At 22.6% G+C, this 17,062-nt stretch overlaps 3 protein-coding genes across 3 annotated transcripts in view; 1 reads left to right on the top strand and 2 right to left on the bottom strand. All coding sequences in view use genetic code 6, as the record gives it.

The window, feature by feature from the left end:
• TTHERM_000746910 (tetratricopeptide repeat protein) overlaps window positions 1–4,279 on the bottom strand; it is a gene marked incomplete at both ends in the record, with an annotated part of 8,809 nt that extends 4,530 nt beyond the window's left edge. The window contains 6 exons of the mRNA XM_012797010.1: window positions 644–733; window positions 950–1,039; window positions 2,739–2,828; window positions 3,087–3,176; window positions 3,873–3,962; window positions 4,209–4,279. Coding sequence (XP_012652464.1) covers window positions 644–733; window positions 950–1,039; window positions 2,739–2,828; window positions 3,087–3,176; window positions 3,873–3,962; window positions 4,209–4,279 — 521 coding nt within the window. The remainder of the gene's footprint in view (window positions 1–643; window positions 734–949; window positions 1,040–2,738; window positions 2,829–3,086; window positions 3,177–3,872; window positions 3,963–4,208) is intronic.
• A 2,684-nt stretch (window positions 4,280–6,963) lies between these two features.
• Window positions 6,964–8,298, top strand: TTHERM_00746900 (hypothetical protein; the record flags this gene model as incomplete). The annotated part of the gene is made up of 1 exon (XM_001013563.2): window positions 6,964–8,298. The coding sequence occupies one exon, from the start codon at window positions 6,964–6,966 to the stop codon at window positions 8,296–8,298; it is 1,335 nt and encodes a 444-aa protein (XP_001013563.2).
• A 1,957-nt stretch (window positions 8,299–10,255) lies between these two features.
• On the bottom strand, window positions 10,256–16,325 carry TTHERM_00746890 (hypothetical protein; the record flags this gene model as incomplete). Its single annotated transcript, XM_001013562.2, has 6 exons — window positions 10,256–11,325; window positions 11,658–11,776; window positions 11,828–14,678; window positions 14,744–15,229; window positions 15,385–16,155; window positions 16,262–16,325. The coding sequence occupies 6 exons, from the start codon at window positions 16,323–16,325 to the stop codon at window positions 10,256–10,258; spliced, it is 5,361 nt and encodes a 1,786-aa protein (XP_001013562.2).
• Window positions 16,326–17,062: the final 737 nt, after the last annotated feature.

Here is a 17,062-nt window from a genome sequence, read left to right as displayed (position 1 = left end):
CAGGATATTCTTAAGCTGCATCAAAGTGTGGTGTTTATGAAATCAAAGATGATCAAGCTTGAAAATATTTTTATTTCAATCCACAAGCATTTAGATTAATTCAACAAGATTAAAAACCCAGATTTGGTAGATGATTCTGTGAAAATATAAAATTGCATTGATATTAGCGATATTCTCATAGAATACAAAGTCAATCTATCATCTAATTCTCAAGAAAAACTTAGCTTTAAGAATATGATAAAATTCCCTTTTAGAAATCTCAATAAATTTGCTTCCAATTACAAGAGAGAAGAGGATCTCAGCTATTTTATTAAGGAAACAACCAACGAATCTTCAAAGTAGATACAAGCTACTTCTTCTCAGCAAGGTTCGAAATAATCAAGAAAGCAGCAAGCGAAGTTGCAAGAGTAAAAATAAAGAAAGCAAAAAGGGAATGTTAAATAGAGCTAAGTCATAGAGCTTGAGAGTTAAGAGAATAATTAGGAGACTAACAATAACGACTCAAAGAGTGAAAAATCTGGATAATAAGTGACTGGACTGAGACAAAAAAGCACAAGAAATAAAACTAAGCTGATAGACTCAGATTATGTTTATTTCACTCCCCCCAAAATATCACAGTATTAAACAAATAATCTGTTTTTACTCAACGTGAATTATCAAATTTGAGAGATTAACGCACTTTGCTAAACCAGAACCTAAGCTTGATGCACCTTCATCACCAATTTAATTGCCACTTTTTAAATATTGAAAAAAAATAAAAAGTAAATTAGAAGGAAGAAATAAAGAAAAAATATGAAATAATAAGATTAATTAATATGAGTTAAATTAACAAAGAAAGAACAAAAAAAAGTAAGCACAAGAAAAAGAAAATGAAAAAAGATCTTTATTGTTTTAAATTAGTTTTTATGATTAAAAATATCACAATCCTAAATAAATAAACTGTTTTTACTAAAGGTAAAGTTTCAAATTTGAGAGATTTATGCAATTTGCTAAAGCAGAACCTAAGCCTGATGTACCAATTGCACCAATTTTTTTGGAACTTTTTAAGTTTTAATATATCATTAAATAGTTAATTAGAAGGAAAAAACGAAGAAATAATATGAAATAATAAGATTAATTAATAATTAGTTAAATTAACAAAGAATGAAAAAAAATCAAGCACAATAAAAAGAAAAAGGAAAATAAATTAAAAGAGCTTAAATATTTTAAATTTACTTTTATTATTTAAAATATTACAATCCAAAAAAAAAAAATCAATGAATAATAATTTAAATAAATTGAAAGTTAAATAATAAAAAATATCAATAATAATAAAAATAATATTTATTAATAAAATGTACGTCAGATCAATTTGGAGAACCTAATGAGATAAAAGTGAAGAGTTTAGAATCTTTTTTTATTAATTAATATAAATTTAAAAGAAATTAATAGAAAAATTAATAATTACTTCTTCTAAATTGTTATATTTTTAAATCTATTATATCATTTATTTATTTATTTTTTCAAAAATATTGAATAGCTATTTATGGAATTTAATTAATTAATTATAAATGGATAAAAAGAAAAAATAAAATATAATAATTAAATATCAAATATTAATTTATAAATTTGCTTTTTTAAGAGATATAACAGAAAAAAATAATTTAATATTAATTAGTTAATCTAAATATTTGTATTTAAAATATATTCTTAATAATAAATATAGTAGGATTTAAAGATGGCCAGTTATTTATATTTGAAAAAATTGTAGTTGTAAATGCTATCTAATTTTATAATGATAAAGTTTATTAGTAGATTTTTTTACTTTTAGCTTGGTAATTATAGGAATATTTATAATATCTTTAATTATTTTCTAATCAAATTACTTTTTTTGCAAGTACATGCTATTTAGGTATATAGATCACATCCACCAAATAAATGCATTTAATACCTACTTAAATAACTTTTTAATAAATAGAGTACAATTAATACTTTACTCTCTAGAGCTTTTAAAATCAGAGAGTGAGAGTAGTTAATTTTTAAATACGGTCGAATTTTGCAATATTATTTTTAAGCAACCATTTTCTAATATTTAACCTGATTTATTTGAATTTAAACCTTTTTTTTATCATTTAGCAATCTAAATATTTTGACTGACTAAAAATTTTAAATTATTTGATTCTTTTTGAGAAACAGGAGAGTTTGTTTAAGAGGAATTAACTTATTTAAGTAAATTTAATTTTTTTATTTTTTATTTTTACAAACAATTTATTTACTTACAAAAATAAATATGAATGATATTTATAATAAAAAACAATAATAAAATCTAATATATTTTAGGTTAAAAAAACTTTTTCAAAATATTAAAAAATAAAAAAACCTTTAATATTCAATTATTTAAACATTTAATATTTATTTTTTCTTTTTTCGTCATTTGCTTATCATAAGAATTATGTTTGAAAGACAACTAATCTTTTTGATTTAAGACACTTGCTTATTACTTTGAATTTTTATGATTAATTCATTATTGAGCTAAAATTTTATAATAAATTTGTGTAAATTTTAAATAAATAAATATCAAATAGAATAAACTTTTAAATTAAAAATTATTTCTTAAATTAATATATAAATAAATAAAATAACATTAGTCGAATAAAAATTATAAAAAATAAATCAAATAAATTCAAAGAGCTTTTTTGTTTTAAATTAGTTTTTATAATTAAAAATATCACAATCCAAAACAAATAAACTATTTTTACTCAAGCTCAAGTGTCAAATTTGAGAGATTAATGCAATTTGCTAAGCCAGAACCTAAGTCTGATGCACCTTCCTCACCAATTTAATTGTTCCTTTTTAAATATTGAAGAAATAATATATAATTAAATATTTAATTAGAAGGAAAAAATGAAGAAAGAATATGAAATAATAAGATTAATTAATTGATAATAAGAGCTAAAGTTAAAAATAAGATGAGTTAAATTAACAAAGAAAGAACAAAAAAAAAGCAAGCACAATAAAAAGGAAAAAAAAAAAAGAGAGCTTTATTGTTTTAAATTAGTTTTTATAATTCAAAAAATCACAATCCAAAACTAATAAACTGTTTTTACTAAAGCTCAAGTGACAAATTTGAGAGATTAATGCAATTTCCTAAACCAGAACCTAAGCCTGAAGCACCCATTGCACCAATTTCATTGTACCTTTTTAAATATTGAAGAAAAAATAAATCATTAAATAGTTAATTAGAAGGAAAAAATGAAGAAAGAATATGAAATAATAACATCAATTAATTGATAATAAAAGCAAAAGTTAAAAATAAAATGATGAGTTAAATTAACAAAGAAAGAACAAAAAAAAAGCAAGCACAATAAAAAGGAAAAGAAAAGAGAGCTTTATTGTTTTAAATTAGTTTTTATAATTCAAAATATCATAATCCAAAACAAATAAACTGTTTTTACTAAAATTTTTCCATCGGATCCTATTCTAAATTAGAGGAAAATTAAAAATAAGATTTTTAAAGTACTTGTAAAACTAATAAATACATAATAAAACAAAAGAAATATATTATAAATATAATAAAATTTAATTTTAAGTTGTTTTCTGAGTGCATTTATATGTGCGAGTATTTCTATTCTATTCTATTCTATTCTGCACCAATTTCATTTTAACTTTTTAAATATTGAAGAAAACATATATCATTAAATAGTTAATTAGAAGGAAAAAATGATGAAAGAATAAGAAATAATAAGATTGATTAATTGATAATAAAAGCAAAAGTTAAAAATAAAATGAAAAAGAAAACACAATAAAAAGGAAAAGAAAAAAGAGCTTTATTGTTTTAAATTAGTTTTTATAATTCAAAATATCACAATCCAAAACAAATAAACTGTTTTTACAAAAGCTGAAGTATCAAATTTGAGAGATTAATGCAATTTCCTAAACCCGAACCTAAGCATGATGCACCTTAATCATCTATTTCATTCTTCCTTTTTAAATATTGAAGAAAAATATATTATTAAATAGTTAATTAGAAGGAAAAAAAAGAAAGAATATGAAATAATAAGATTAATTAATTGATAATAAAAGCAAAAGTTAAAAATAAAATGATGAGTTAAATTAACAAAAAAAAAAAGCAAGCACAATAAATAGAAAAAGAAAAGAGAGCTTTATTGTTTTAAATTAGTTTTTATAATTAAAAATATCACAATCCAAAACAAATAAACTGTTTTTACTCAAGCTCAAGTGTCAAATTTGAGAGATTAATGCAATTTGCTAAACCAGAACCTAAGCCTGATACACCCATTGCACCAATTATATTGGACCTTTTTAAATATTTAAGAAAAAATATATCATTAAATAGTTAATTAGAAGGAAAAAATCTAGAAACAATATGAAATAAAAAGATTAATTAATTGATAATAAAAGCAAAAGTTAAAAATAAAATGAAAAAGCAAGCACAATAAAAAGGAAAAGAAAAGAGAGCTTTATTGTTTTAAATTAGCTTTTATAATTCAAAATATCACAATCCAAAACAAATAAACTGTTTTTACCCAAGCTGAAGTATTAAATTTGAGAGATTAATGCAATTTCCTCAACCAGAACCTAAGCCTGATGCATCTTCATCACCAATTGTATTCCTACTTTAAATATTGAAGAAAAAATATATGATGATTAAATAGTTAATTAGAAGGAAAAAATGAAGAAATAATATGAAATAATAAGATTAATTAATTGATAATAAAAACAATAGTTAAAAATAAAACGATGAGTTAAATTAACAAAGAAAGAACAAAAAGAAAAGCAAGCACAATAAAAATAAAAAGAAAAGATAGCTTTATTATTTTAAATTATTGGGCTATTTTAAATGTTGAAACTCAGAGATTACCAAATTCATAAAATTTTTCAAAATTTATTTTTTCAAAAAAATTATATGTTGTTAGAATATACTGCGTATATTATTTTGAATTTTGTGAATTAAAGCTTTCTAAAAACTCTAAAATAAAGCTGTTTTAAGCTAATTTAGCTTTATTTATTATGTTATTAAGATAAACTACATTTAGCCTTTTATAAATTAAATAGGCATTTCACTCTAGTTAATTAGAAAGAAAAAATATGAAATAATAAGCTTAACTAATTAATTTCATTAAAATTAACAAATAATGAAAAAAAGAAATCATAATAAAAAGAAAAAGGAAAATATATCAAATAAATTAAAAGAGCTTTAATGTTTTAAATTAACTTTTAATAATTAAAAATATTGCAATCCAAAATTAATAAACTACTTTTATTAAATGTAAAAATTAATAGCAAAAGAAGAAAAAATATCAAATAATAAAAAATGAATAATAAATAATTAAAAATTGGAATGAAAATTAAGTTAAAATAGCTAAAAAATTTTTGTTTAAATAAAAATCAATGAATGAATGAATAATGATGATAATTTCTTTTTCAAAAATTATTTATTTAATAAATTGAAAGTTAAATAAATAAAAAATATTAATAAAAATAAAATTAATAATTATAAATAAAATATACTAGAGACCAATATGGAGAACCTAATGAGATAAAAGAGAAGAGCTTAAAAACTTTTTTTATTAATAAATATATAAATTTAAAGGATATTAATAAAAAAATTAATAATTACTTCTTCTAATTTGTTATATTCTTTAATCTATTATATCATTTATTTTTTTTTTTCAAAAATATTGAATAGCAATTTATGAAATTTAATTAATAATAAATGGATAAAAAGAACAAATAAATATAATAATTAATTATCAAGTATTAATTTGTATATTTGGTTTTATGAAGAGATATCACAAAAAAATTAATTTAGCATTCATTATTTTAACTTAATTTTTGTATTCAAAACATAAACTTAAAAATATAAAGAGTAGGAATTAGAGATTGTCAGTTATTTATTTAGTCATATTTGAAAAAATTCTAACAGTTAATGTTCTTAAATATTATAAAAATAGTGTTTATAAGTAGATTTTTCTGTTTTAGCTCTATAATTTTAGGAATATTTATAATATCTCTAATTATAGCAAGATACCAAACAAAAATTTCGTGGTTTGCATGCCACTTATTATAAAATAGATTTTTATTAAATAAATAAAAAATCTGATTTTAATATTTTATAATAGAATTATAACCAAAAATAAATAATTTTTTTTACATCAAAAATTTTAAATTTAGCTAAGTAAAATTTGTATTTTTAACTATAATTTCAATGAAAGAGATTTTGAAAATATCATAATTAAAATATATAAATCTGTCCATATTCAATCCATATATCAGTCAGTATCAATAAATATCAAAAATCATATATTATCCCTTTACTAACCAACTAACATAGACCAAATAAATTTAAGAAGCATTTGTTAAAAACTTAATTTTAAGTAAATAAAACTTTTAAAAAAGATTAATTTGGAGAAAGACACTTTCTGAGATATGTTAAATCATAAAAAAATTGTTAAATGATATTTTTAAATTAAATTTCAATAAAAAATTGAAGCTAGCTATAAAAGATTTTTAAATTTATTTTTAAGTCTTAAATATTTTAATATATTTTTTAAAAACAGATAAAAATAATAAATAATTTAATAAATTAAAGACAAATAACTCATATAAATTGACTTATAATTTGGCTGATCAATCAACCTTAGAGTATAATTAATATACAAAAATAATAAAATAATTGAAATTTTAACTCTTTAGATGAATAATGAAGAAATTCTTTTATGATACCACTATTTATTTAAGATAATTACATCAATTTAGGAAATTGAGCCAAATTTTTATTCACTCAGAATTAGTTAGTTAGCTATTTTTAAAAATAAATCGCGGTTAATTAATATTTTTCAGAATTTATCATTTGTGAGAATTAATAATTTTTATTAAATTCATAATTTAAATACTAACTAATACTTGTTTGTATTCATAAAAATATTAATTAAAATACTAAATTTTGATTTCTCAAAAAAAATGAAAAATATCTGTTCTATACTTTCTGATCTATAAGCCAAAAGCGATTTTGTTAGATTAATAAAAGAAAATCATAATTATTTTCTTTGTGCTGTTGACGACTATTTTTTTGACAATAAAGAAAATTGGAAAACTAAGAATCTAGAGGAAACTAACTCATAGCCTCAAGCCTATAAACTTAAAATAGAAATCACACAATTTTATCCAGAATTCATAAAATATATTACTTTTTTTACTAATTCTCTAGTTGGTTTGCTTAAGTAATAACAGAATGTAGAAAATCTACTTTTTAATAAGTAAGATACTACTTTAGATTAAATAATTGAAAGTTTTTTTGCTAATCCTATAGCTGAAAGTTGTTAAAGTATGCAAAGCAATCAATATAAGAGTTGTAATGAGTAAGAAGTTTATGAATATCTGTAAAATTTAATTTTACAGTAAGACATTGATGAATTAAGGGCTTCAAAAAAACTGGAAAAAATTGTCAATAATTTTTATAATTTAATGATGATACTTATGATTGAGCAAGGAGATTTATAAGTTTAGTTTAAAAATCCATAAAATATAAATGTTCGTTAATTTAAAACATTGTAATTTGAAAAACTTGCTATATTATTACAAGAAACATTTCATATTGTGCATGGAGAATTTGAAAAAAGCAGGAGCGACTTTCAAAAAATTGAATTTTATTTACAAAAGCAAAACCTTGAGCTAGAAGCAAATCATTTAGAAATAAATTTAAATTATTAAGAAACATAAGATTTAAATTTTAAACTAAAAGGTGATAAATACTATAAATTTGAAGGATTTTATAATATGCCTTCTATTAAATCAAATTACATATATTTTTAATGCTATTATGATACTGAATTCAGTCCTTAAATAACCATTAATCTTTATCCTTATCTTTTGATAGATAACTATAGAGGTAAATGTGTGATAGTAAACAATATATATGAAAGTAACTTTTAAGGTGGTAAAATAAAAAAATTAATATTTTAGCAGAAATATCCTACAGATTCTGATTTTGATATAATTTGTAGGAATAACCCAGAAATAGAAATATATGATAGTAAAGTGAAGTAAGCAGTGTGTCAAAAAGAAAGCATGTATGGTTACATTTATGATAGGATTAAAGTGGTATAAATTCCAAGCATTTTGAATGGAGCATACTGCTTTATTTATGATCCAAAAGTTAGTGATTTAGATGAATTGGAAGAATTAATGTTAGAAGATTAAATGATACTTCTGATAACAGTTCTCAACAAATATAAAGAATAGTTTATGCTTTAAAACAGTGTAAGTATGATTACAGCTGACCTATTTTACATATGATTTCAGCAAGAAACAATACCATTTTTATAATAATTAAATAGTGAAATCTGAATAATCAATCATACATAATTTTAAATTTATTTAGCAAATTAATAATTATGAAACTAATATATATATATATACCAAGTATTTATATTCATTTCTTTTTTAAATATTTTATTTATTTATTTACCTTTTTTCAAAAAATATCAAACATCTACTGATACTGAATGGAAATAAAACAACATTTGTAATATTTTTTTTATAGAAATAGCTAGCTAGATTGATTTTAATAATAAATTCAAATAAAATCTTTATTTAATTTTAGAGCAAATGATTAATATTCTTCTTCAGAAAAATTGAATGTGAAAAGACTTTTTTTAATACCATAAATAATCATTAATTAGCACAAAAAATTTTTAATTTGAAAAAATTGTAATTCACACCAAAGATTTTGTACTTTTTCAAAAATTTTGAGTATATGAGAAGGTAAAATAAGGGTTTACGCCGTATACCCATAATCATATTTTTGTGATTACTTCTCATAACTTCCTTTAGGATAGATATGGCCATTAAAAATAATCTTACATCAGTTAATTTACAGAAGAATTATTATTAAAATTCGAAAGTAAGAAGCAAAAATGATTTTAGAAGATTAAAGATGCTTTGAATCAAAATAGATAACGCGTAGAGAAGATAGTGTGGAAGAAAAAAATATCAAAGGAGCGTATATATAATATTTACACATGTATCCAAATTCAAAGAGTAGGTTATATAATTAGACAATATAACTATACAAAATATGATGATATTTCACTCTAGACATGAGTGAAAGCTTTTAGCATCAAATAGCTTGCAAATCGTATTAATTAAGGATTAGCTCCAAGACACGCTAAATTTCCTAAGTACTCAATAGTTTCACCACAAGAAAAAAATAGGATATTTCAAGAAAGAGTTTAAAAGTAATTGCTGCTTTAAACTTATTTGAGAAATAGAAGAGATACAATCTGCTTTTTTAGAAAGATATACCTTATTTAGTCTATAAAAAATTTATTTTATCTTAAGAGTTTACCTACAGATGTATGAATTACAAACCATTAGTTTGCAACGCATAAAGAAACAAAATATAAATAATTAAGTCTTCATTTCATTTTCTAGAAAATTTTGATACTGATAAGATCTAATTGCTATAGATGAGAGCAGTTTGAATAAAAGTGCTTTTCTAAGTACTTCTGGGCACAAAAAGGTATAAATTCCAAGTTCTGCTGTGATTTTCACCTCTAGAATTATTCCCTAATAATGGCAATTAGTCTCAATACGAGTTTTAGGATATCAAATAAAATCTAAGGCATTTATTTGCTCTTATTTCATAAATTATTTAAAAATTATAAGAATCTATTATATTGAAACCTATTAGATGAATGATACCATCTGCCTAATTATGAATGATAGTAGAATCCATAAAGTTGAGTGTGTAGAATTTTAATTATTGTTTATTTTTCTTTTAAAAATATGTTTTCGGATGAATAATGAGTTCTACTTCTACTTATTTTCTTTTTTAATTAATAGATTACAAAATTTATGAGACACCGTCCTTATAGATATTAAAATCCAAATTTAAATAAAATACTTAAATTTAAAAAGAACTCATTATTAAATAAACATAAAAGATTATAAATAAAGAAATTATATAATTAAGAATTTAAAATTATTTTTATAATGCTTTGTATTTTTGAATTTTTTAGTTGCAATAAATATGAATGATTATTGTTAAAATTTTATTAAAAGTTATTTAACGGATTTCTATTTTTTTAACTAATATAAAGTTGATACATTTTCATATTTTGAAATACATTATTACTTAATCAAAAAAATCTGAATATATCGAATTTAAATAAATTAATTGAGAAAATTATTCTTTATTTTTTAAAGCATTCTTTAGAAAATACAAGATTTTTAAAAAATATAAACAATACTTTCATAAAAATACTTATTATCTATTTTTAGTTGATAGTATATAATTATTAGATATGTTAATGGATTGAGGTGGTGAAAACTATAATTGATGAGTAGTCAAATTATTAATGTGATTGTTGATAAATGAATTTTATAAATTGAATTTTTAGCGGTTTGGAGAGTTTTCTAATTCAAAAGAAATGTTTTCTTTTTCATTTTTTTTAATTTAGTTTTTTTCGACTTTAAGAGAATGTTTATTTAACTAGTCACAATTTTCTGATTGCTTTTGTAATTCTATTATATGGTTGCTTTCATTATTTTTAGGCTAATCCTTTATTGATTTTTATTTGATTTAATGTCTTTATATTGATAAGATAGATATATCTAATTACGACTAATGAACTAAGCTTATTTTCTTCTTCATATTTCTTAATTTATCAATCGAAATTTAAGAAGTTAGTTTTAAAAATTTATTTTATTTATTCTATTCCTCAGCTAGTTTTTCTTACTTTAACTTTTCAATCTCTGCTTTTGGTTTTATGAGTGTGGTAATAAAATCTTTAACAAGATAATAGATGCCTTTTAATAGATCTACAATAACACTAAAAATATGTATAGTTAAAATTAAAGATGCACTACCAACTATAATCCATCCTATGTTAAATCTATCTTCCTCTCTTTAACTTTCATCATCTTTAACTAAGAAGCAAACTGTAGCCTGCATTATTACTAGTAACACCTCACTTATTCCATTTTTTATATTAGCAGAATTTTCTTATTATGGCTTAATGTACAGATAATAGATTGATAGGAGAACATTCATAGAATTAATAATAACCATTTAAATGTATACTTATCCATAAAAATACAATAAAACCAAAATATAAATAGTTTTTCTAGCGTAAAGAATTACATTAGTATATCTACTCCACTTATACTGTAACTATTTTTATCTGGTTAGTTTTTCATGCTCAATTTTTTATAAAGATTTGTTTTCATTTGATGTCTTTAGATAACATTCGTTCATTTTGTTATCTTACTTTTTATTCTATTCTTTAGAATTTTGATCATTTTAAGGTATCACTAAACCTCCTATAATTGATCCAAATTACATTTGAATTAAAGGGTCATTTAAGTTTTTGCAATTTCTTATGAAAATTGTTATCATTATTGGATATATTATAGTAAATAAAAAGGTTATAGAAAAGAGTGTGTAGTTAATAAAAGCAAGTGATTCATCAAATTAAAAGCTGTAAAACTATAATAGAGAAGATAGTAATAAATAAACATACACACATCCAACCATATCAAAAAAGCCACAAAATTCCTAATTTTTTTTTTAATAAAAAATGAGTTAAGTCAGTTAGGAAATTAAATAACTTAAAATAATTGATAAAAATATACCCATCCACTTTTGATTTTACTTCTTATGTATACTCTTATAGATGTTATAGGAATATAAGATAGAATTTTGATAACTCCGTATATCACCATGATACCAGCCATAGTTGTAAGAGATTATCCTGCTCCATTTAAAAAATATCTATTTAATTAAAAATATTTAAATAAATTTATATTAAAAATTTTTTTTTACGAATCATATCCATTATCAATAAATTTCTTGGGAGTATATGGTTGAGTATAATTTGGATTCATTAAATAAACTTATATTGAGTTAGGAATAAACGCAAACTAGAAATTTTAAAATATTTAGCAAAACAACATAACATTATCAGGATATCTAACATCGATAAATAGCATAAAATAAATAAAAGTTGTTAAATCTATTGTGCTAAAAAGAACATATGTATTTCCTATCACTATCATAAGTATCCCCATTATAAGTAATGATTTGGAAGCTCCAGAAGCAACTTATTTAGTCTGTTATGACTATTTAATTTAAGATTCTGAAAGAACTACATATTCGTCAAGTTTTACTTCTTTTTGTGGATCTACTAAGTTATTAATTTAAACAAAGCTAAGATCTTTCATCTAAACTACCAAATTCTTATTTTTACAATTGTATTGTAATTTTAATTAAATTTTGATTGATTTTTCTTAAGCCTAAAGGATACTAACTTAAAAAGGGTTTACATAATCTTTTATTTAGATGTTTAATTAACTGTCTAAATTTTAATCATCCGCAACTATTTAATTTTTAAAATTTAAAGTGACATTATAGCCAACATTTTAAATCACAGTTTATTAAACAGAGAAATCATTTTTTATTGATAAATTACATTAAGAATCAGAATCTAAATTATATTTATCATTACATGTTTAGCATAGATTTGGTTTATATGGTTTGCATTGACTACACTGAGGAACTTTGCATTAAGTTGAAACACATTAATTTGTAGATGGATCTAATACATATCCAGAATTACAGCTTTTGCACTAAGTTTTATTATTTGGAGGATCTTAACATTCTTTACAGTTATCTAAGCTGCAATTGAGCTAGCATTAAATAGTTTAACCAATTGGATTTAAGTGATATTCACTAATGCATTATTGACAGATACTCCCATTTAAAGGATCACATTTTTAGCAAAATTAAGCATTACACTAACATTAGTTCGAACTAAAGTGATATCCGTTTTAACATTACAAACAAATGTTTCCATCGTTTGGGTCACATCTTTAACAGTTTGCAAAATTGCATTTATTAGTTTAATTTATAGGATCATATGTATAACCTGGCTTAGGAGATATACATATTTTTCCATTGTTTGAATCACATTAATTACAGCTGTTTACTTAGCAATCACAGGATGTTTTAGAAGAGCTTAATAAGTAATTATTCACACATGTATTACATATATTTCCATCTGTTGCACTGCATTAGCTGCAATTCTAAACTTTACACAAGCATGACCCATTTTATGAAATAATGAAATTCGAATAACAAATTTAACACATGAGCCCATTCAGAGGAGTGCAAGTTTAGCATCCATAAACTTAGCAAGTACAAGTTGGAGATTAGGTACCTATTGGTGCATAATTTGTTATGCAGCTATCGCATAAATTACCGTTTGAAGAATTACAAGTTTAACAATTAGAAACATTACATTAGCATTAGTTAGAACTAAATTAATATCCGTTTTAACATTACAAGCAAATGCTTCCATCGTTTGGGTCACATCTTTAACAGTTTGCAAAATTACATTTATTTGTTTAGCTCATTGGATCATACGTATAACCTGGCTTTGGCGATATACATATTTTTCCATTATTTTGATCGCATTAATTACAGCTGTTTACTTAGCAATGACAGGATGTTTTAGAAGAGCTTAATAAGTAATTATTCACACATGTATTACATATATTTCCATCTGTTGCACTGCATTGGCTGCAATTCTAAACATTACACAAGCAAGTTCCACTTTATGAAATAATGAAATTCGAATAACAAATTTAACACATGAGCCCATTCAGAGGAGTGCAAGTTTAGCATCCATAAACTTAGCAAGTACAAATTGGCGATTAGATACCTACTGGTGCATAGTTTGTTATGCATCTATCACATAAATTACCATTTGAAGAATTGCAAGTTTAACAATTAGCAACATTACATTAGCATTAGTTAGAATTAAAGTTATATCCGTTTTAACATTACAAGCAAATACTTCCATCGTTTGGATCACATCTTTAACAGTTTGCAAAATTGCATTTATTAATTTAATTTATAGGATCATATGTATAACCTGGCTTAGGAGATATACATATTTTTCCATTGTTTGAATCACATTAATTGCAGCTGTTTACTTAGCAATCGCAGGATGTTTTAGAAGAGCTTAATAAGTAATTATTCACACATGTATTACATATATTTCCATCTGTTGCACTGCATTAGCTGCAATTCTAAACATTACACAAGCAAGTTCCACTTTATGAAATAATGAAATTCGAATAACAAATTTAACACATGAGCCCATTCAGAGGAGTGCAAGTTTAGCACCCATAAACTTAGCAAGTACAAATTGGCGATTAGATACCTATTGGTGCATAGTTTGTTATGCAGCTATCACATAAATTACCATTTGAAGAATTGCAAGTTTAGCAATTAGAGACACTACATAAACATTTGCTATTTAAAGGGTTCAAATTATATCCGCTAATACAAGTTTAGCATTAAGTACCATCTAAAAGATTACACTGAGAACAATTTGGAACAGCACATGAACACTACTTTTTGTCTAAGCTAATTAGATACCCATTTACACAAAAATCACAAATTGTACCCTCTTAAGCTTTGCATGCTTAACAATTTTATACAGAACATGAACAAGTAGTTTTATCAGAGCTTTAAATATAACCAGCTATGCATGTCTAACATAAACTAGGTTAACCAATTACACATTAACTACAATTATTGACATTACAAGGATTACAAGCAGTTCTGTCTAAACTTAAGGAAAAATGGTTTTAGCAATTTTAACAAAGTCCTAAAATTCAAATTTAAATAAAAATGTTTAATGTGTTTAATAAATAAATAAAATTAACTAAATACCTTCTCCTGAACAATTTGAGCAATTTTAAATTGTACATAAAGCACAATTGATCGGATTTGCAGTTACTATAAAATAATTACCTGTAGGATTACATAAAGTACATTATTGATTTTAATTACATTACTAACAGTCATTTCCGCTGCAATTTTTACTGCATAGACCTGTTTACGGATCACGTGAATACAATACAGGGCATCTCACAAAATTACAAGTGTAAGTGGTAGGATCATAAGTAAATCCTAATTAACACTAAGAGCATGAATATAGATTTGGACATTAAATGCAATTAATTATAGGACAACCACAGGTATTAAGAGAATAATTTTTATGTTCATAGATAAGAATAGCCTTAGAATTTAAACATTTGAATAAAGATAAATCAACTTATCCAGGACAAATTTACCAAGTATAGTGAGTATTTTACAATTAGATATAACATTAAGTACTGTAGGTTTAGCAACCTGAAACCGTTGATTAATACTAGTCTTATTAAGTAATAAAAAGAAAATTATTATTAACAAAATATTTTTATTTAATATTATATAAATTTGATGATTAAAATTTAAACATAAATTTATATTTTATATTGAATAATATTTGATTTTTAAATTGTTAAATTATAATTTAAATTTAAATTTACTTGCGGGACAATCTCCTCCAGGATTTGCAATACAATTCTTGTTGGTATCTAATGAATAACCTGGTAGACATTTTACACAAGTAAATGTTAGAGAAGAAGGAGAATTTTTGATACATGAAAAACAATTGCTTATGTTGCAATTTTAAGTTTATTCACATACTTTTTATCCTGATTGTATTGTATACTTATCGAACCCTAAAAGACATTTGCTGCAATTAGCACTGTCTAAGCAAATATCGCAATTCTCTACACAATTAGCCCATACTCTTAACTTCAAAATACCATACAAAGAATTACCATATTAAGTTACATGTTATTAGAACTACACTTTTATATTGTTTGATGTTAGAGATTAATTGAGTTACACTGTTTCCTTACTTACTTATATATACTCAGTAAGATGATTGCATCTTAGGCTATAATTATACTCTATATTAGTACCTGTTCTAGCCCCGCTGTAATTTTAACTGAATAATGAAGTATCTCCATCAAATATATTCATATTTAAGGGGTCAATATTCCTTAAATAAACTAAATCAACACCAAAAAAAGAATAAGGTTATGTGATTGATTTTATCATTTAGAATCCGCTAGGATAATGAAACATCTCTGGTGAAAATATATCAGCATTATTTCCATTATCTGATCTATCACATTAATATTAGCAACTTACTCCAGAAAAAGAACCAGAGACTATAGACCAATACTAGCTAAAAATATTAGAGCAGGAAAGGCTAGGAGTAAAATCTTAATAGTAGACCACTTCTAACCCTATATAAATAAAATTTAAAAGTTCATTTCATATTTAATTTTCCATGTATTTTAGTTAAAAAACTAAAGTAGAATTATCATTTAATAAAGAAGAAAATTGATATACCTCTCACAATAATACTGTTAATATCTAGGAATAAGACAAGTAAAAAGAAAAATTCTTAGATCATTTTTTAGATAAAATATACTTTAGAAATATTTATCCTCTTTGTTACTTTTCAATTTGTCTGAATTTTTATTTTTGACAAAACTTTGTTACTTTTAATTAAAATAATATATAAAACAAGTACGTATAAATAGTTTTTAAATACATAAGTAAGGTAAATAATCAGCCTTTTGAGTACCACATATAAAAACATATTTACTGAATATTATCGAATTAAACATAATAAAAAATAAGCTCAGCTTCTTGGTATTTGGAACTGGTCAATTTAATTATAAACTGATACTAAACAATAAATAATAATCAATTTTTACTGGTAGTACTTATTCAATTTATAATTCATAATTCACCTCAAAATAAAAATTTTTATATAAATAGTTTTTAAATACATAAATAAGGAAAATAATCAGCCTTTTGAGTACCACATATAAAAACATATTTACGGAATAATATCAAATTAAACATAATAAAAAATAAGCTCAGCTTCTTGGTATTTGGAACTGGTCAATTTAATTATAAACTGATACTAAACAATAAATAATAATCAATTTTTACTGGTAGTACTTATTCAATTTATAATTCATAATTCACCTCAAAATAAAAATTTTTATATAAATAGTTTTTAAATACATAAATAAGGAAAATAATCAGCCTTTTGAGTACCACATATAAAAACATATTTACGGAATAATATCAAATTAAACATAATAAAAAATAAGCTCAGCTTCTTGGTATTTGGAACTG

Source organism: Tetrahymena thermophila (assembly GCF_000189635.1).
Source record: "Tetrahymena thermophila SB210 genomic scaffold scf_8254674, whole genome shotgun sequence".
Classification (NCBI taxonomy): Eukaryota; Ciliophora; class Oligohymenophorea; order Hymenostomatida; family Tetrahymenidae; genus Tetrahymena; species Tetrahymena thermophila.
This window is presented reverse-complemented; position numbering and strand designations above follow the sequence as displayed.